The 21,071-nt window shown below is 41.3% G+C and overlaps 1 protein-coding gene across 1 annotated transcript in view; it reads right to left on the bottom strand.

Annotated features, from left to right (window-relative positions):
• LOC145397596 (putative glutamate receptor) overlaps nt 1-21,071 on the bottom strand; it is a 561,045-nt gene that overhangs the window by 10,738 nt on the left and 529,236 nt on the right. Inside the window, exon 9 of the mRNA XM_080270640.1 lies at nt 1,076-1,236. Coding sequence (XP_080126766.1) covers nt 1,076-1,236 — 161 coding nt within the window. The remainder of the gene's footprint in view (nt 1-1,075; nt 1,237-21,071) is intronic.

The following is a 21,071-nucleotide window of genomic DNA, read 5'->3' on the forward strand; positions in this document are numbered from 1 at the left end:
CTATTTAATTGATGCATAGGTTCGACAATGTACAGACGCTGAGAGGTAAATTCCGTTACTCACTGTCTGTGCCAATTCACTATTGTGAGGTCCCAGCTCTTCATACTGCTGTGGTACGTGTCCAAAGATCCAAACAAATACAGCAGTGCCACATCGCTGACTATGGGTGAAGTTCAGGGAACTCGGGAGTGCGGCCAACTGTACATGGTCTTTCTGAAGTGAAAAGACTGAACTAGAACAAATATGATTAGAGTGTTCTCCTTTTTGGCCAGGCAACGCTGGGTACCCCTGCTCGTCTATATAAAAGAGCCGCGTTGTTTATTTGTTTGTTTGTCATTCAATCACGCCCAAACCAATGGCCAGAGACCTCCAGACCCATATATATTCTGAATCAGGGAGACCCGAGGATGGTTTCATGTGGGTTAAAATTCAGATCTGGTTGTTTTGAGGTCACCGGTAAAACGTTCGCCTTTTTTTTTTTGGTCCGGGCAACGCCGGGTACCCCTGCTAGTTTATTAGAAATGTTTCTCAAGCGATACGTGAAGCCACTAATACCCTTCAGAATGAGGGCTACAACATTTATATGAAGCCATACCATTCGTTATAAATGTGTCTTATGCCCTACGCAAAGCTGCTAGTACCCTTAAGAATGAGGGCTACAACATTTAAATGTGATCAAAATAATAATTCTTACTACTGGATATAGTAAGCCATATATACAGTAGCATATCAGTAAAAGGAGGACTGGGAGGAGGGGTTAAAATTTTGGGTTGGACCAACGGGCATTTGCAGTACTCATCATTTACCAATTTTGTCGTGTCAAATTGTTTTCCCCAAAACGTTCATCTTTAATTTTTGATCGTGTGTAGGCTACCATATATGAGGTCAGTGTGAGGTGCTACAAACAGACGTACAAACAGAACATCACCAGCAGCTAGGATGAGGCATTTACTGTTATTATGAAGTGATATACAGGATGAAGTAGTTGATATCAGTGCGAGATGTTATGGAGAAAGGATGAAGTCGTTGGTGACAGTGCAAAATACTACAAACAGGCAGGCAAATCGGTGCTCACCACCAGCCAAGATGAGATAAATGCCAACCAGGTCAGCCAGAGAGAGCATAAGGGTGGTTACTCCGTCCTCTTTCCCGGGGGGCACCAGACACGTGGTGGCATTGGAAGTGAGACTGTCCGTGTATCCACTCACCAATCCTGACTCTCTCATCCTCGCCACCCTTAACACATAGGGAAACAAACATTATCATAATGATTTTCACACATCCCGCTGGTAATTTCATCATCATAATCATTTTCCATTCATATCCCAGAGTCCGCTTTCGTCACTCGTTTAAAAATGTATTGTTATTACCAATTTTATTTATTTATTTATTATTATTATTATTATTATTATTATTATTATTATTATTATTATTATTATTATTTATTATTATTAACATTATTATTATCATCATTATTATTATTACTATTATGATTAATCATATATCATCATCGCCACCTCTACCACCACCACCACCACCACAACAACAACAACAACAGCAACCACTAATACTAATACTAGTACTACTACTACTACTCTCTCGTGAGGTCAGTCTGCTCAGACGTGCTAGTGACTTGTGATGTTTTGCTAGTGTGTTTTAGTAATCAGTGATAGTGGTTGTGTTAGTGTGTTGTAGTGATCTGTGATAGTGCTATGCTAGTGATCCTTGAAAGTGTTGTGCTAGTGTGTAGTAGTGACCCATAGTGACCCGTGATAGTGCTGCACTACCTTGTGTGAATTTGTGCGTGATGGCTTCCTCGGCAGAGATCTGTGTCTCCACTGCAGGTATTGAAAAGGACTACCTTGAATTAAAGGAAGAACTTCTCGAACTGAAGCAAGAGGTACAAATTCTCATGCAGAAGAAGTCACAAATGAGGGAATTGTTGGAGGAGATGTTGGAGGGGAGAGAGAAAAAGGCTGAAGGTTGGACACTTGTTCATAAGGGTGCAACGAAGTTCACTCTTAAGAAGCAAGCGGAAATTAAAAGACAACTAATGTCTTCGACTCACTACGAGACGAATGTGAAGGGAAAGCAGAGGGAAGTAGAGGAGATGGACGGTGAGACAACTTCCCGTACAGGTATGTATAATCAGAACAAGAAAGGTAAGAAAAATATTGCCGTTGTTGGAGACTCCCATGTGAGATATCTTAACAGAGCCATGTATACTCCACTCACTAAACATGTGTCTTCCAGGGGCCAGGGTGGCTAATGTGATAGAGAAAATTTCAAATATCGTGAAGGATAGTGGTGACAAACCCACTGTGTGCCTCAGTGTAGGAGGCAATGATATTAGTAGCCGTAAGAGTGACGTACTGTGGCAGGAGTATAAGTTGATGTTAGAGAAGGTTAGGGAGAGGGGAGGAACCTCTGTAGTGTTCGGTGTTTTACCCAGGTGGTGGGTTGGGAGAGAGTGGTTGAGCAGGGCAATAGGTTTTAATTGACGCCTTGAAAGATATTGCAAAGTTAATGCAATACCTTTCATAGACAGCTGGGACCGGTTTTATGGACGGAGTGCCTTGTGTATAGCTGGGATGGGACTCAACAGGCAAGGAGTTACTGTTTTAGCTGGAATGATAGATAGGGAGTTAGAGTTTTTTTTTTCGAGGTTAAGAAGTAGATGTACAGGAAGTTACAATAACTGCACTCAGAAATCATTATTACCATGTTTGGATAGATGTATCAAGACTTGCAAAAGTAAGAACAAAAGTTTAACCATTAGTATAGATACATCCACTCAGGCACCTCAAATTGAGCAGGCGATGATAGAGGACAGAACAAGCGATGATAGAAGGGCGATAAGTGATAGTACAAAAAATAGTTATATTAGTTAAGTAAAGAGCTTCCCAGTTAGTAATGAAATAAAAAAACAGTAAATCCCAAGGTAGAGGCATAACTACTCGCAATAATCTGAACGTGTACTACACAAACAGCCGGAGTTTACGTAATAAAATGGATGAACTGAGGGCTTTAATCTGTACAGAGAAAATATACATTGCCATTATTAGTGAAACTTGGATAAATACAGACACTCGAGAATTTTTAGCAGAATGTCAGATAAAGGATTATAATATTTTTGTGTCAAACTGTCTGGGAAGAAAGGGGGGTAGGGTAGCTATTTATGTAAAGGATTCATTAAACTGTTACAATAAAGCAGACATTAAATTAAAAAGGGACACAGAAAGTGTCTGGGTTGAAATTAGTAACAATAGGGAGAAATTAGTCTCAGGAGCTATTTATAGATCTCCAGAGTTAAGTAGAGCAGATAGCAAATACCTTTGGGAGGAAATTAGGAAAGCATCAGAGTCCAGCTTAGGCATAATTGTAGGGGACCTTAATCTGCCAAGGATAGATTGGAGAAATCAGACAGGGGGCCCCGGGATGCAGATCAAAGGAATTTCTAGAGGTAGTACAGGATAATTTCCTTTATCAGTATATCAGGGAGCCCACCAGAGGTAATAATATACTAGATTTGGTTTTAGCTAATAAAGAAAATGTCATTAGTGATATAGAGGTTGATGGACGACTTGGTAATAGCGATCATGAAGAAATTAAGTTCAAATGTATTTGGGATGTCTGTTCCACTAAAAATAACTCCACCGTTCCTAATTTTCGTCTAAGAGATTTCGATGGCTTAAGAACTTATTTTAGAACGGTATTCCGTAGGGAGAATATCTATTTTAGGGAGTGCAAGGTCAGTGAGGAACCCCAGGTCATACGTGAGGGAGAGGAAACACGTGGGAATGTGCGCCAGATGTCTGTGGAGGGTGAGGTCATAGATGGGAGTGTAGTCCAGGTGACGAGGATTAACTCAGGTCCAGTACCAAGCAGACGTTCGACCAGTGAGAAATATAACGAGTTAGTAAATATAATACACGGAGACCAAGATAGATATATCCCTTCAAAACAGTTTAGAACGAAAAATTCAGAACCAAGATGGTTAAACAACAGATTAAAATATCTCATAGGCCAAAGGAAAGGAATATATAGAAAAATAAAACGTGGAGAGGAACACTTACGTAACGGGTACGCTATTTTAAATAGAGAGGTAAAGAGGGAAATACGAAAAACAAAGAGAGGTTATGAAATTAAGGTTGCTAGTGAATCGAAAGAAAATCCCAAGGGTTTTTATCAAATGTACCGTACGAAAAATAAAGATAGGATAGGACCACTCAGAACAGAATCAGGTGACATTACCAGTGAAGATAAAGAAATGTGCTCCATCCTAAATATTTTTTTCATATCAGTATTTACCTAGGAAAATCTAGACCTGGTCCCTCAAGCAGCAAACATTTACGATGAGAATACGGAAAATATTCTTAGTAATATAACCATTAGTGAGGAGGACGTATTGAAAGATCGCCAGGTCCGGACGATATATATGCAAAAATTATAAAAGAAACCAAAGAAGAATTATGTCAGCTACTTTTGACGTTATTTAATGACTTTAATTTCAGGAGAAGTTCCAGAGGCGTGGAAGACCGCAAACGTAGTGCCCATCTTTAAAAAGGGTGATAAATCAGCTGCATCGAATTATCGTCCGATAAGTCTAACGTCAATAGTAGGAAAAATGTTAGAGTCCGTTTTGGCAAATATGATTAGAGAACACTTAGAAAGATTTAATCTTATTAACGAAAGTCAACACGGATTCAGGCAAGGACGATCCTGCCTCACAAACTTGTCATTCTACTCGGAGGTCTATGAGGCAGTAGATAGCGATAAAGCTTACGATGTTATTTATCTGGACTTTAGTAAAGCTTTTGATAGGGTCCCACACAAAAGGTTAGTTAGAAAGGTTCGAGCACACGGTATACTGTAGACGGCGATATCTTAAAATGGATAGAATCTTGGCTGAAAGGACGAAAGGAGAGAGTATTAATAAATGGAACTAAATCGGATTGGGGATTAGTAACTAACGGTGTACCACAGGGTTCAGTACTCGGTCCCTTATTATTTATTATATATATAAATGATCTAGACTTAAGAGTCAATAGCAGCATCAGCAAATTTGCCGACGATACAAAAATATGGCGTATCATTAACTCGACTGACGATTGCCATAACTTACAAAAAGACCTCGATACATTGTCCAAATGGTCTAAAACTTGGCAAATGGAATTTAACATTGAAAAATGTAAAGTACTTAACGTAGGCAAGACCATTGGAGACGCTAAATACAGCTTAGATAACAAAGAAATTAGCAAATCGGAATGCGAGAGGGATCTAGGAGTTATGGTTAGTAACGACCTTAAACCAAGGCAACAGTGTATTAATGCGAGAATTAAAGCAAATAGGGTTTTAGGATTTATTTCGAGAAGCGTAAGCAATAGGTCATCAAAAGTAATACTGCAACTTTATCTAGCATTAGTAAGGCCACATTTTAGACCACGCAGTACAATTTTGGTGTCCTTACTATAGAATGGATATTAACTCGTTAGAGAATGTACAGAGAAGAATGACAAAAATGATACATGACTTTCGGAACCTGTCATATGAAGACAGACTGAAAAGACTAAGTCTTCATTCGCTAGAGAGGCGTAGAGTAAGGGGAGATTTAATTGAGGTATTTAAGTGAATGAAAGGTATAAATATGGAAGATATTAGCAAGGTACTTAAAGTGAGTATACAGGATAGAACTAGAAGTAATGGTTTCAAACTAGAAAAATTCCGTTTCAATAAGGAAATAGGTAGAAATTGGTTTGGTAATAGAGTAGTAGACGAATGGAATAAGCTACCTAGTAAAGTAGTTGCTGCCTCTTCCATTGAGCGTTTCAAGCATTGGCTAGATAAGCATATGACAGATAAGGGGTGGATATAGAAAAAAAATATCCTATAACCAATACTAATTCATAATTTTTCCTTTTCAGGTTACTCTACGATAGTCTCTATTCTCCTTTCACACTCTCCTATAATATGTCCACGCCAGTTTTTCTATACTGCGTGGTGTCCGTTCAGACTTTTTCCTGCCAGCTTCGGCTGGAGGGTTTGGAGGGCGGGGGAGAGCCTTCTTCTTTGCTATCCTTATCCCATTCTAGTAGTTCAGTTACTCTTCTAGGAGCTGCCTATCATGGACCAACCGGCCTACTGCAGTTATCCTCTCTTCTTATGTTCTTATGTGCTACTACTACTACTGCTACTACTACTACTACTACTACTACGACTATTGTAATGGTAGTGGTGGTGGTAGTAATAGTTTCCTCTTAGGTGGTGGAGAGAAGAGAGTTATGCCTTTGGCGTTCAGTATTTTCGTCTCATAATCACAGTAAAAATTATCGTGGGTCCTTAGATATTTATACCCAGTACTTCATAAAGTGGGCCTTGACTCATATATGGAAGAAAAGTTATAGTTTATTTGACAATTAAAAAAAAAAAAAAAAGATAAATGTCCTAGTGTGAGAGGGAGTGAGGGTGAGGAGTTGTGTGCTGGAACTGTTACAGAAGAGGTGCTGACCTGTGGATTAACAGAACGGCTGACAGTATCATGCAGATCACCAGCCACCCGGCAGCCACCACCACATGTGCAATGCGCCCCACACTCACAATATAAGTGTCCCCAATTCTCAATAATAATATTAGTATTCCTGCAAAACTTGTATTTCATAATTGGGCTTTGTGCACATGTGACGTGGGAAGCCTACCATATACTTCTTGCTCACAGCATTATCCTTAGAGCACTAACTTCATACTCCTGGGCACATCAGCTATTAATCACACTGTACAAGTATATCACAAGCATTATACACATAGTCGTCATTTGCCTACCTACTGCCCAATCATATAAAGAGTAAATCTCACAAGTATTGCCGCTAATAATGCAAAAATCACTTGCATACGAGTACATACCACCACCAGAGCCAGGCTGTGTAGAAGTATGGCAAATAATAACATGTAGGTAGAAACACACACACACACACACACACACACACACACACACACACACACACACACCACAGATGACACTGTAATATATGTTAGGACTCCATATTATAATAATAATACAACTCATAGCATTAAAGATGTAGGAATCTACATTATCATAATACAATTCATAATAGACAATGTAATAGACAGGAACACCAGTCAAGATGTGGGAATAGGAAATATGTCAGCAAGAGTTAACCAAAGGAAATGTGTTGGCGATTTCGGTGGGAAAGGAAATGTGTCCGCATTTCTGTAAAGGAATGCCAGATGTGCACTGTGTCACCGGAAACGCTACATATACACAGACACACACAAGATTCTAGAACAATCCCACATGTACAGTACACGTGACACTAGCTCTCCTGTACAAGAAGGAAGGGATTAGAGAGTCAGAAAGGGGCTAGCCACAGAACCGAGAAGTTGTGGAGAGAGAAAGAGAGAAGAGGGGTCCAGCGAGAACTTAGCTAGTAAATTAAGTTCCTGTGCAATACATACACTTCTCAACTAACACTTTTCCTCGAAGATAATAAACTACAGTCAAGACCCTGTATCCATCTTTAACTTCTCCTGTCTTCGACTACGCGATAACTAAAATCAATCTCAAGATACCACATTTCATATTTGGTGGCAGTAACGAACGACCCGACGCCTACAAACCATCACTTCTACAATCAATTAAACACAATCGACTATACAATAAGAAGGACGAGTTACGAGTGAGGAATAACAAAACAAGCAATAGAAAAGCAAGTACACAGCAACAACCACAGGACCCCCACCACTCTCTCCAACCGCCCCCTACCTCCACCAAGCTGACGCAGGAGTGCAGAAGTCAAGAAGACAGCAGCAAATACCAAAGCCCACATTCACAACTCATCATACTCACCTTTCTTCACTCAGATTACTCACTGCTACTCATTTACTCACCACAGTTACCAGAGAGTGGGAAGTCGACGTCACTGTGCGTGTTTGCTGAGACGACGCCACGTCAATCAACGTGTGTCTGACACCACGCACCTCTCACTCGCTGCTCATTACACATCCTTATTCACACATTCCTACTCGTACTCATTTATTTCCAACAGCTATTGAGTGGAAATTCGATGTGTATGGTGAGGTTCGACTATGACTAAAACTGTTGTGCACAACAATAAACACTGAGATCACCAAGCCCTGAAAATTCCTGGAGTAATATCATTTATCAACACAGCCCTAGAATTACCGAGAGTGAGATCTTCTATCAACAAGCCCCTCCGAGTGACATCATCTGTATCAAGTGGGTGTGATTATACTTTACTTATTTCTTCCCAGTGCTTTAAATTAGCTACAATCACTTCCTTCTTATTTTTACATACTTAATATCTTTCATTTATTACAACTCATTTACTCATCTACTTAGTTAAGACATAAATAAGAGAAGTGTTTCACAACACCATATCCTAGCAACATGAGTTCATTTTAGTTGAGTGATATGACCGGGATATTTTCGTCACCACCCGTGTTAGTGACAGATGATAAACAGTTAGAGGCCACTGAAGATCCACAGTTAGGATAACAAGAGGACGACACACCCACCCTACAAAATTCTCCACAAACTAAAGATAAAGAAACAAATGCATCATTTCTAGATGATAATGATGATTATTGGGAAACTCCCTCTGATGTAGCAAGTGAGGACTTTGTCTCTGACTTGCATATCTATGAAAATTTACTTAACAGAGTTCATCACTCGGGTAAAACTTACTCCACTATTCCTTCACACAACGATACACAACTCCAAGTGAACCTAACAAAACAACCAACCAAAATGAATAACGCAGGCAATGCCACAAATCAAACATCCCCACCTCATACTTACATTTATCATGAGGATAAAAACATCCCAAAATTCTCAGGAACAGATAAAGACCGCATTGATGTGAGGTCTCTCATCAGTCAATGTGAACAATTATTTGTTAAGAGACACGTAACGGATGAACAGGAGAAAGTAGCAATATTTTCCTCCTGGATCAATCAGGAGAGATGCTCGGCAGGTGATTTGCTCAGGTCAGATAAGCTTCTTAGAGCTGACATATGATGAGTTTAAAACAGAATTCCTGAAGAAATTCTCTAGAGGTATAAACTTTTTGCCAAGCATAATCCCAGAATTACATAAGATTATGGATCTTGTAAGGGAGCACAGTACAAATCATGTGCTCAGTGAAATAAAAGCAGATGTCTCTACGATTAAAAGAACATTATTAGCTACTTTAGAAAACTCAAACTGAAAACAGGAGACGGAAAGATGTCACCAGAGCTTGTCGTAGACATCATTGATTATGTAGCTGCCTTGCGTAAATTACCTGATAGGATCCTCTAAATAGCTAAGACGATTCCTTACACACCAGGAATGTGCTTCCTAGATTTTATGAAAGAGGTAGAGATGAATTGTAGCAAAGCAGGGGTGACTGAAACACAGTCAATTTCTCCTAGAATTAGAATGACAGACACAGTAATAGCTACAATCACCCAAAACAAAGAACAAAATTGATCGTGACCCGAAAACAGACAGAACAAACAACTACACATTTCGAGGCAGTGTTCTCACTCACCAAACCACAGGCAGTCACATGAGTCTGCGCGCAATCCGAGCAATAGCCGCTCTACAGATACCACTAAATATGGGGAGTCATCTCGAGGATCACATTAGGGAGATAGGTCCACTCTATGTTATTATTGTGCGAACCCAAGACACACAAAGAATGACTGCTTTATCAAAGCAAAAGAAGATAAACAAAAGGCGCAAGGGTGTGATCCATACTGTAGGCATCACCGGTCCCAAGGTCATTGAACCAGCAATTGTAAGACAGTAGAAAAAATAGTTTCCATATTCAAATCGGGGGAAGGCAAAGTCACAACAAAAAACGATCAACCGTAAAGGAAAGCAAATCTAAAGGTCACATAGGAGGCATGTTGGGAAGTGAGTGTATCTTGATACCAGCTGTATGTGAGGGTCAAAACGTTTCTTTGTTCTTAGACACAGGCTCTCCAGTGAATTTAATAACACAAGAAGAATTAGACAGAATTTTTAGAAATAAGAGGATAGTGTTTGGAAACTCCCTATACTGTTGTTTGCAGATGATACTGTGTTATTAAGTGAAGACGAAGGGGAGCTGCAAGGCTTGGTGGATGAGTTTGGGAGAGTGTGTAAGAAACGGAATCTAAAGGTGAATGTAGGGAAGAGTAAAGTGATGGTCTTTGAGAGAGGTGAAGTCAGTGAATGTACAGCGAGGTTGGATGGTGAGGAATTGCAAATGTGAGTACGTTTAAGTACTTGGGTAGTGTGATGAGTAAGGATGGAGGTTTGGAGGATGAAGTGCGTGAAAGGGTACAGCAGGGAAGAAAGGTTGCTGGTTCTTTGAAAGCAGTGATAAGAAACAGGGAAGTGAGCCTGGAAGTGAAAAAGTTACTACATGACAGTATTGTGATACCAACTCTAACGTACGGAAGTGAAGCTTGGACGTTGTTGGAAGGACACAAGTCAAGAGTGAGAGCAGTGGAAATGAGTTACTTAAGAGGAGCCTGTGGAGTCACATGGAGAGACAGGCTGCCGAATGAGGATATAAAGGAGCGTTGTGGTGTGGATGTGGATGTGATAGGAAGCATTATGAGGAACACACTGAGGTGGTTTGGCCATGTGGAGAGGATGGAGGGTGAAAGACTGACGAAGAGAGTGTATGTGAGTGAGGTGGAGGGGAGAAGAGGGAGGGGGAGGCCGAGGATGAGATGGAGGGATGGGGTGGAGAGGTATATGAGAGAGGGGGGTGTGAGTTGGGAGCTGGGCAGTGAGATGGCGGGGGACAGGGCGACTTGGAGACGATTTTTTTGTGGCCACTCCAAACGGGATTGAGGCGTCTGGCAATAGATAGATAGATAAATTTTCTGGAAGAATCTGATTTAGACTTATATACAGTAGATGGCAAACAAATTACAGTAAAAGGCATGATACGGTTAAACATCAGTTTCACAGAGACAACAAGACCAATTTCTGCATTTTTCTATATTGTCGAAAACTTAGCAGTCAAAACTAATATGTTACTGGGCTTAAGATCCATGAGAACAGAGAAAATAACTTTACTCCCACAAATGAATGAAATAGACTTTGATAATGAAGTCAGAAGAATTACCATCAGAGTCCTCACCGTTTAGTAAACCAGAACCAAAAAGAATTGGAAATTTTAAAAGCCTAAACTAACATACACAAACTGATGAGTGTATAGATCCACTCACACCACCTCCCTCAGCCTCCAGGACTAGAAACCCAGGTAACAATACTGACCCATCAGTTTTTCCCGCCCATATCACCAATGATATGACTGTAGCACCAGTCGAGCAGGACAGTACACCCAAGGTGGATGGAAAGCTGATGACAGGGAGAGCTGGAGCTCCCGTTTCATCAGCCCTCGGGACTAGGTCCCGACCATCCCCCTTTGCTGAACTTTTTCAGTGTCTCAGTAACACAGAGAGTAGGCCAGCATGCTCTCCAATACAAGTTTCTCTAACTATCAACACCAAACTACATGCACAGTACACACCACACTTCCTTTTCAAAATTTTAAAAATGGCGTTGAATAATGTAGCCTCGGAGTCCCCGGGGGGGTGGACCATAAATGCCCCCACCTTCTGCTCCTCTCCCGGTGACGACTCAAGATGCCTGGAACCACTGTCTGACTCTCTTCTTCTTCATTTCTGCAACATTTGTGGCCTTTCCTCTAACTTTCGCTCTGTTGAGCACCACCTCTCCTTCTCTAAACCTCACCTTCTTTATCTGAGACTCATCTGTCTGAGGCAACTGACAGCAGACCCTTGTCTGTATCCTCCTACTTTCTCTGTACTAATTTCAAAGCCAAAGGTGGCTGTTGTGTATATATACGCAACAAGTTATCTTGCTCTCGTGTTCCTGAACTCTATTCTTCTGAATTCTCTACACTCTGGCTTCGGCTTTCTTGTCATTCTCTGACTAAATATATCTGCGCTGTTTACTGATCTCCTAATTTTACTGACTATCAAAAATTCTTTGACTATCTTACTTCTACGATGGAACACATTCTATCCATTTCTCCTTTCTCTGAAGTCTCCATTCTAGGAGATTTCAATGTTCACCACCACCTTTGGCTCTCCTCTCCTTTCACTGATCCACCTGGTGAACAAGCCTACACCTTTTCTATCCTTAATGACCTAGAGCAGCTTGTACAGCACCCAACTCGTATCCCTGACCGCCTTGGAGAGAGCTCCAACATACTTGACCTCTTCCTTACGACTAATCCTTCTGCTTACACTGTTAATTTTTCCTCTCTGTTGGGCTCCTCCAATCACAACCTTATCACCTTAACCTGTCCTATCGCTCTGATACGGCCTGCGGACCCTTCAAAGAAAAGTTGTCTGTGGCACTTTGGAGCTGCGGATTGTGAGGCCCTCAGGCAGTACTTCTTTGATTTTCCCTGGAATGATTATTGTTTCGATGGCCGGGAGCCATCTGGGTGTGCCTTGTGCATTATGGAGGTTATTCTCTCGGGCATGGAAGCATACATTCCTTTCTCATATCCTTTGACTAATGCACGAAAGCCTTGGTTTAATCACGCTTGTTCTAATGCTGTCCGCAACAAGGAGAGGTCCTATAAAAGGTACCGGAATCAACCCACCCCTGAATCACATCTTTTTATACATTTCTGCCTGGAATCATGCTAAGTCTGTTCTCGCTGTGCTCAAAATAATTTCATCTGTACAAAATGCTCTCAACTCTCTGACTCGAATTCTTCCCTCTCCTTCTGGCACCTTGCCAAAAACCTTTCTAACAACTTTACCTCATCATCCTTCCCTCCTCTTTTCTACTCTGATGGCTCTGTAGCTATTTCTTCTACTGATAAAGCAGATCTCTTCGCTCAGACTTTCTCCTCCAATTCCACCTTAGATGATTCCAGAGCTGTTCCTCCATCACTTTCCCCCCCTCTGACTTCCTCATGGCTAATATTAAAATTTCTTCAGCTGATGTATTTTCTGCCATCACAGGCCTCAATACTAACAAAGCATATGGGCCTGATGGAGTCCCTCCTGTTGTTCTCAAGAACTGTGCTTCTGTGCTTACACCCCGCCTAGGCAAACTCTTTCGCCTTTGTCTGTCAACCTGTACCTTTCCTTCTTGCTGGAAGTTTGCTCTCATTCAGCCAGTCCCAAAGAAGGGTGACCATTCCCAACCCTCTATCATCCAATTGCTTTAACATCCTGTATCTCAAAAGTTTTCGAGTCTCTTTTTAATAGAAAAAAATTAAAGCATCGTTCCTATCACAACCTTCTTTCTGATTGTCAGTATGGGTTCCGTCAGGGATGCTCTGCAGGCAATCTTCTCACCTACCTTTCAGACTCCTGGTCATCCTCCTTTCGGGACTTTGGCGAAAGCTTTGCCATTGCACTTGACATCTCAAAGGCTTTCGATCGAGTCTGGCATAAATCTTTAATTTCCAAACTGCCCTCTTACAGTTTCTATTCTTCTCTCTGTGCCTTCATCTCTAGCTTCCTTTCTGGTCGTTCTATAGTCGCTGTTGTAGACGGCCATCGTTCTTCTCCTAGATCTATTAACAGTGGTGTTCCTCAGGGCTCCGTCCTATCACCAACTCTCTTCCTTTTATTCATCAATGACCTTCTAAGCTGTACATCTAACCCTATCCACTCATACGCTGATGACTCCACCCTTCACCTTTTCATTCGATTCGCACAACGTCCATCTCAGCAGTTACTTTAACAAACAAGGGATGAGGCTAAGGCACACCTAATGTCTGACTTGGCTCGTATCTCTGCCTGGGGTAAAAATAATCTGGTTGTTTTTAATGCATCAAAGACTCAGTTTTTGCACCTATCAACCCGACAAAATCTTCTACTGGTATACCCACTAATGTTTAATAATATTCTGCTTAATCCTGCATCATTGTTGAACATGCTTGGGGTTTCATTTGCTCGGGACTTATCTTGGAAAGATCATATTACATCACTTGTAAAATCTGCTTCCAAGAGATTGGGTGTGCTAAGCCGACTCCATTCCTTCTTTACCCCTGCAGAATTATTGACTCTATACAGGGGTTTTATCCGCCCCTGCATGGAGTTACACTCGCATGTGTGGGGAGGCTCCCCACATACAGCTCTTCTCAATAGGGTGGAGTCAAAGGCTTTTCGTCTCATTAACTCTCCCCCTCTTACTGACTCCATTCAACCTCTGTCTCTTCGCCACACTGTTGCATCTTTATCTCTTTTCTATCGCTACTTCAATGGTCGTTGCTCCCCTGAACTGTCTGCATGGATTCCTCCACCTCTATGACGGGCACGTTGTACCCGTCAAGCAGCAAACCCTCATCCCTTTTCTGTCCAACTCTGTAATGCAAGAGTTAACCGTTACTCCCAGTCCTTCATTCATGCAACAGGTCAACTCTGGAACTGTCTCCCTCTGTCTGTATTTCCTGCTTCCTATGATCTCCAGTCTTTCAAAAGCAGTGTGTCCAGGCATCTCGAAATGAATGGATCTTGAATTTGGCTCTCTCTTGTATTTTGTTTTTCTCTTGGAAGGAACAGTTTTGTGGGCTCGTTGCCTTTGGTTCCTTCTTCCTCACGTAAAAAAAAAAGATTTAGTTATCCCTCCTAACTCCTACATGAAAGTTACCATAAAGAGGAAACTGAAGAATAGTACTGGTCTTTTCTTGTAAGAATTATGTAAATTGAAAGGGTTAATGGGCATCTTAGTGAATGATTCACGATTGGTGTGGACGTGCGACAACGTTGTACGATGTCCCCATGGTTGTTCAATGTATAAATGGATGGGGTGATGAGATATGTGAAAACACGAGTACTGGAGAGAGGGATGGCGTTGGTAATGAATGGTGATGGATGGAATATCTCAAATTTGTTGTATGCTGATGATGCAGTACTGCTTGCAAGTACAGGACAGGAACTTGGCAGACTAGTGCAGAATTTTGCCGATTTCTGTGAGCGTCGTGCCTTGAGAGTAAATGAAGAGAAGAGGAAAGTGATGGTATTTGAGAGAGAAGGGGAATCCCAGTGTGATGTCACAGTGAATGGAGAGAGACTGGAATTGGTGAGAGAGTTCAAATACTTGGGTACAGTGATAGAAAAGAGAGGAAAATGTGCAAAAGAAGTTGAAAGTAGAGTGATACAAGGAAGAAAAGTAGCTGGTGCAATGAAGACCTTGATAAGAAACAGAGGCTTGAGTGTTGCAGCTGCACGAGGCTTACATGAGGAAGTGTTAGTGCCAAGTCTAACATATGGGTGTGAGACTATGGTGTGGCATGGAAATGAAAAGTCAAGAGTAAAAGCAGTGGAGATGTGACTGTTGAGGAATGTATGTGGAGTACAGAGGGTGGATAGGATACGAAATAGTGTGATCCGTGAAGGGTGTGGGGTGAAGTAGTCGGTGGACACCAGAATCAAAGAGAGTGTCATGAGATGGCATGATCATGTGGAAAGAATGGATAACAACAGAGTAGTGAAAAGAGTATACCTGAGCGAATTTGAAGGAGGGAGAAGGCAAGGTAGGCCAAGGAGAAGGTGGAGAGATATGGTGGATGAGTGTTTGAGGAAGAGAGGTTTGGAGGTCGGTGAGGCTAGGGAACTGACAAGAGATCGAGCTGGCTGGATGAATGTTGTCAGGAGAAATGCATGATCAGGGATTTTGGCACCCCTTTTGAGCATGGCAGTGTCCTGACTGACTCAATCGGATACGTTTGTGCGAAGCTGCAGAATGTGGTGAATATTTTTTTTGGCGTATCCGGTAAAGCTAGGATTCCGGGGGCTTGAATGATGAGTGAATGGAAGTGTGGCCTATTTGGCTTGGGCAAGTTTGTGCTGTCTGGACATTGCTACTCCTCACCCTGCCCTAGAGTGGGAAAGGAGGTCCGGATGATGATGATGATGATGATGATGATGAATGAATTGTCAGTAGAAAACGCATTATGTCAGATGAATAACGGTGGGCAAACTCAGGTCCTCCTAAGTAATCACATGAATGGGGAAGTGCAGTTGAAAAGGGAACTTGTATAGTTAATACTGAAAAATGTCCCGCCCCCGTGATGGAAATAATTTTAGCTGGGATGACAAGTGAGATAAAATCTACGGATAGAGAAAGCATAAAAGAGAATTTGATTCACTCAGGTGAATTTGATGATGAAACTGATTTGTTAACTTTATTGGAAAAACATAGGGAGACCGTAGCATTACCTGGAGAACAATTAGGTGTACTAACCTGATTAATCACAAGATTAACATGCACCCAGACACACAACCGATTTTCGTACCTGCCTATAGAATCCCACAATCTCATCGTACACTGGCAAACCAGTATGTCGATGAAATGTTAAAACTTGGAATTATTGAACCATCAGTCCCCCCGTGGAATGCCCCATTAATTTTCGTGCTCAAACGAAATGGAGAAATGTGTGCGGTAGTAGATTACCGTACACTAAATAATCACACAGTCCCAGGCCGGTTTCCAATGCCATTGCTAAGCGACGTCCTGCAAAATACTGGACCAGAAAATAATGTATTTTCCACAATCGATTTGCTTAATGGATACTACCAAATACCATTAGATGAGGAATCACGTAAATACACTGCCTTTTCCACAAATGCAGGACATTATCAATACAAAAGAATGCCAGTGGGACTGAAGACAGCACCAGGCACTTTTCAACGCTTGATGAATTACGCATTGTCCGGAATTGTAGGATAAGGAATATTCATCTATCTTGATGATATAATTATCGTAGCTAATGATATAAAAGAACATCTCCAGAAATTAGACCAACTCATACAAAAGGTTGGTGATGCTGGTTTAAAAATTCAGTTGTCTAAATGTAAATTTTGCTTTAAGGAAATAAAATTCTTAGGCCGCAAACTGAATGCAAAAGACATACACACATCCGATGATAAAATACAAGCAGTGAAAGACTTCCCTGAACCAGCTACTATAGACGAAGTAGACAATTTTTAGGTCTAGCAGGATATTATAGGGCCTTTATACAACAATTCTCTCATATAGCTTTTCCTCTGTTCTAACTACTCAAAAAAGATGCTATATTCCAATGGGGAGAAGAAACAAGCATTTAAGGAATTAAAAGATAAACTCACAAATGCACCATGCTTGGCCTATCCTGATTTCACAAAACCATTTATAATTTGCACAGACGCATCTGTTAAAGCATTGGAGGCTGTGTTAATGGAAGAAGCTAAGAGAGGAAAGAATCAACCAATTGCATTCGCCAGCAGACAAATAAAAGGTGCAGAAAAAAATTATTGCATTACAGACTTAGAGGCACTTGTAGTGGTATTTGCATTACAAGAGTTTCGAGATTTGGTATATGGTTACGAAACTCACTTATTCACCGACCATAAACCCTTAGTGGGTATATTAAAAAAAAAAAAAAAAAAAAAACTCTCTGGGAGGAGAGCAAGATGGAAATGTACAGTCGAAAACTACAATGTAAATATTCACTACATACAAGGCAAAATGAATTTAGTAGCCGATGCACTATTTAGGAACCAGAATACACTTCATGTCGCGGCATTAGATCTCGAAGGATACATCCCAAACCATGATGAAATCGCGAAAGCACAGAGACTTGATCCAACGTGGTATAAAGTTATATACAAGTTAGAAAATGGAGATGACATACAATTACCCAAGCTACATATATCAGTCGAACAATTCACAATAATCAATAATGTCTTATACGGGATCAACCCAGGACAACTGAAACGCCGAAGAAATAATAAATAATTAGTGGTCCCTAATGACATGATACCGCAAGTATTACGAACGATACACGATAGCCCACATGCAGGACATCCGAGAAAAGACAGGAAATTTAAACAAGCCCAGCTGTTATATTGCTGGCCATCATTACGAAATGATATAAACACTCATATAGACGGATGCGAATCATGTGCAACACACAAAGGCTACCCGATCACACCTGCACCTATAGGTAACTACCCTGTACCACATCAACTGTGGGACGTTGTCGCAATTGACTTACTCAAGTTACCATTATCATACAATAATAACCAATACCTATTCGTAGCAGCAGATCATTTCTCACGCTTTGTAATTTTAGCCCCAATTAAGGATATGTCAGCAGAAACAGTAGCAAAAGCAATAATAGATAATGTAATATGTCGCTTCACGACTCGAAAGGTACTAATAAGCGATAATGGAGGTGAATTTAATTCTGATATCTTACAAGAAATATGTAAACATTACAATATGAAGAAGGTTAACGTTTTAGCCTTATCACCCAGCATCCAATGGGTTAGTAGACAGACAAAACAAAAACGTATTGGATGTACTACGACACATTCTCGGTGAAAATTATGCAAGCTGGGATGATTGGATTCCCAGAGTAGAAGCATCAATTAATGGATCTATAAATAAGTCTACAGGAGACACACCACATTTCATTATCTACCGTACAGATAAGAAATTGCAGTATGAAATATTCGAAGGTGAAAATCTGCCCATATACAAGTACGATGCTTACCCTAAACTCCGTTTACGTGAATTCCAGGATATACACAAAAGATTAAAAAACCAGATATCTATGTCCAAGGAAGAAATGACGGAGGCATTTAATTAAAAGGCGAAAGAATCACCTATCAGCTTAGGAGACATTGTCTATGGTATCATTCACACGAGAGACAATAAATTATCCCCGAAATTTCAGGGCCCATACAGAGTAATCAGTAAGACAGGAAACAAAGTTTTTTTTTTTTTTTATGCTAGGAAGAAGGAACCAAAGGCCATGAGCCCACAAAAACTGTTCCTTCCAAGAGAAGAACAAAATGCAAGAGAGAGCCAAATTCAAGATCCATTCATTTCGAGATGCCTGGACACACTGCGTTTGAAAGACTGGAGATCATAGGAAGCAGGAAATACAGAGGGAGACAGTTCCAGAGTTGACCTGTTGCATAAATGAAGGACTGGGAGTAACGGTTAACTCTTGCATTAGAGAGTTGAACAGAAAAGGGATGAGAGTTTTCTGCTCGACGGGTGCTACGTGCCCGTCGTAGAGGTGGAGGAATGCATGCAGACAGTTCAGGGGAGCAACGACCATTGAAGCAGCGATAGAAAAGAGATAAAGATGCAACAGTGCGGCGAAGAGACAGAGGTTGAAGGGAGTCAGTAAGAGGAGGAGACTTAATGAGACGAAAAGCCTTTGACTCCACCCTATTGAGAAGAGCTGTATGTGGGGAACCTCCCCACACATGCGAGTTGAACTCCACACAGGGGCGGATAAAACCCGTGTATAGAGTCAAAAATTGTGTACGGGTAACAAAAGGAACGGAGTCGGCTTAGCACGTCTAATTTCTTGGAAGCAGATTTTACAAGAGATGTAATATGATCTTTCCAAGATAAGTCCCGAGTGAATGAAACCTCAAGCATGTTCAACGATGATGCGGGATCAAGCCGAGTATTATTAAACATTAGTGGGTATACCAGTGGAAGATTTTGTCGAGTTCATAGGTGTAAGAACTGAGTTTTTGAAGCATTAAAAACAAGATTATTTTTACCCCAGGCAGAGATACGAGCCAAGTCAGACATTAGGTGTGCCATAGCCTCACCCCTAGTTGTTGAAGTAACTGCTGAGATGGACGTTGCGGGAACCGAATGGAAAGGTGAAGGGTGGAGTCATCAGTGTACAAGTGGATAGGGTTAGATGTACAGCTTAGAGGGTCATCGATGAATAAAAAGGAAGAGAGTTTGAGATAGGATAGAGCCCTGAGGAACACCACTGTTGATAGATCTAGGAGAAGAACGATGGCCGTCTACAACAGCGGCTATAGAACGACCAGAAAGGAAGCTAGAGATGAAGGCACAGAGAGAAGGATTGAAATTGTAAGAGGGCAGTTTGGAAATTAAAGGTTTGTGCCAGACTCGATCGAAAGTTTTTGAGATGTCAAGTGCAATGGCAAAGCTTTCGCCAAAGTCCCGAAAGGAGGATGACCAGGAGTCTGAAAGGTAGGTAAGAAGATCGCCAGTGGAGCATTCTGACGGAACCCATACTGACGATCAGAAAGAAGGTTGTGATAGGAAAGATGCTTTAAAATTTTTTTTAAGAATTGACTCAAAAACTTTTGAGATCAGGATGTTAAAGCAATTCGACGATAGTTGGAGGGGTGGGAATGGTCACCCTTCTTTGGGACTGGCTGAATGAGAGCAAACTTCTATTACGAAGGAAAGGTACAAGTTGACAGACAAAGACGATAGAGTTTGCCTAGGCAGGGTGTAAGCACAGATGCACAGTTCTTGAGAACAACAGGAGGGACTCCATCAGACCCATATGCCTTGTTAGTACTGAGGCCTGTGATGGCAGAGAATACATCAGCTGAAGAAATTTTAATGTTAGCCATAAGGAAGTTAGAGGGGGGAAGTGATGGAGGAACAGCACCGAAATTATCTAAGGTGGAATTGGAGGAGAAAGTCTGAGCGAAGAGATCTGCTTTATCAGTAGAAGAGATAGCTTCAGAACCATCAGAGTAGAAAAGAGGAGGGAAGGATGATGAGGTAAAGTTGTTAGAAAAGTTTTTGGCAAGGTGCCAGAAGGAGCAGGAAGAATTCGAGTTGGAGAGTTGAGAGTATTTAGTACGGATGAAATTATTTTGAGCACAGCGAAGAACAGACAGCACGATTCAGGGCAGAAACATAAGCAAGATGTGATTCAGTGGTGGGTTGGTTCTGGTACCTTTTATAGGCCCTCTCCTTGTTGCGGACAGCATTAGAACAAGCGTGATTAAACCAAGGCGTTCTTGCATTAGTCAAAAGATATGAGAAAGAAATGTATGCTTCCATGCCCAAGAGAATAGCCTCTGTAATGCGCGAGGCACACTCAGATGGCTCCCGACCATGGAAGTAATAATCATTCCAGGGAAAATCAAAGAAGTACTGCCTGAGGGCCTCACAATCCGCAGCTCCAAAGTGCCACAGACGACGTTTCTTTGGAGGGTCCACAGGCCGTACCGGAGCAATAGGACAGGTTAAGGTGATAAGGTTGTGATTG

Source organism: Coenobita brevimanus, chromosome 42, assembly GCF_032717465.1.
Source record: "Coenobita brevimanus isolate Jiangsu-jjx chromosome 42, ASM3271746v2, whole genome shotgun sequence".
In the NCBI taxonomy this organism is placed as follows: Eukaryota; Metazoa; Arthropoda; class Malacostraca; order Decapoda; family Coenobitidae; genus Coenobita; species Coenobita brevimanus.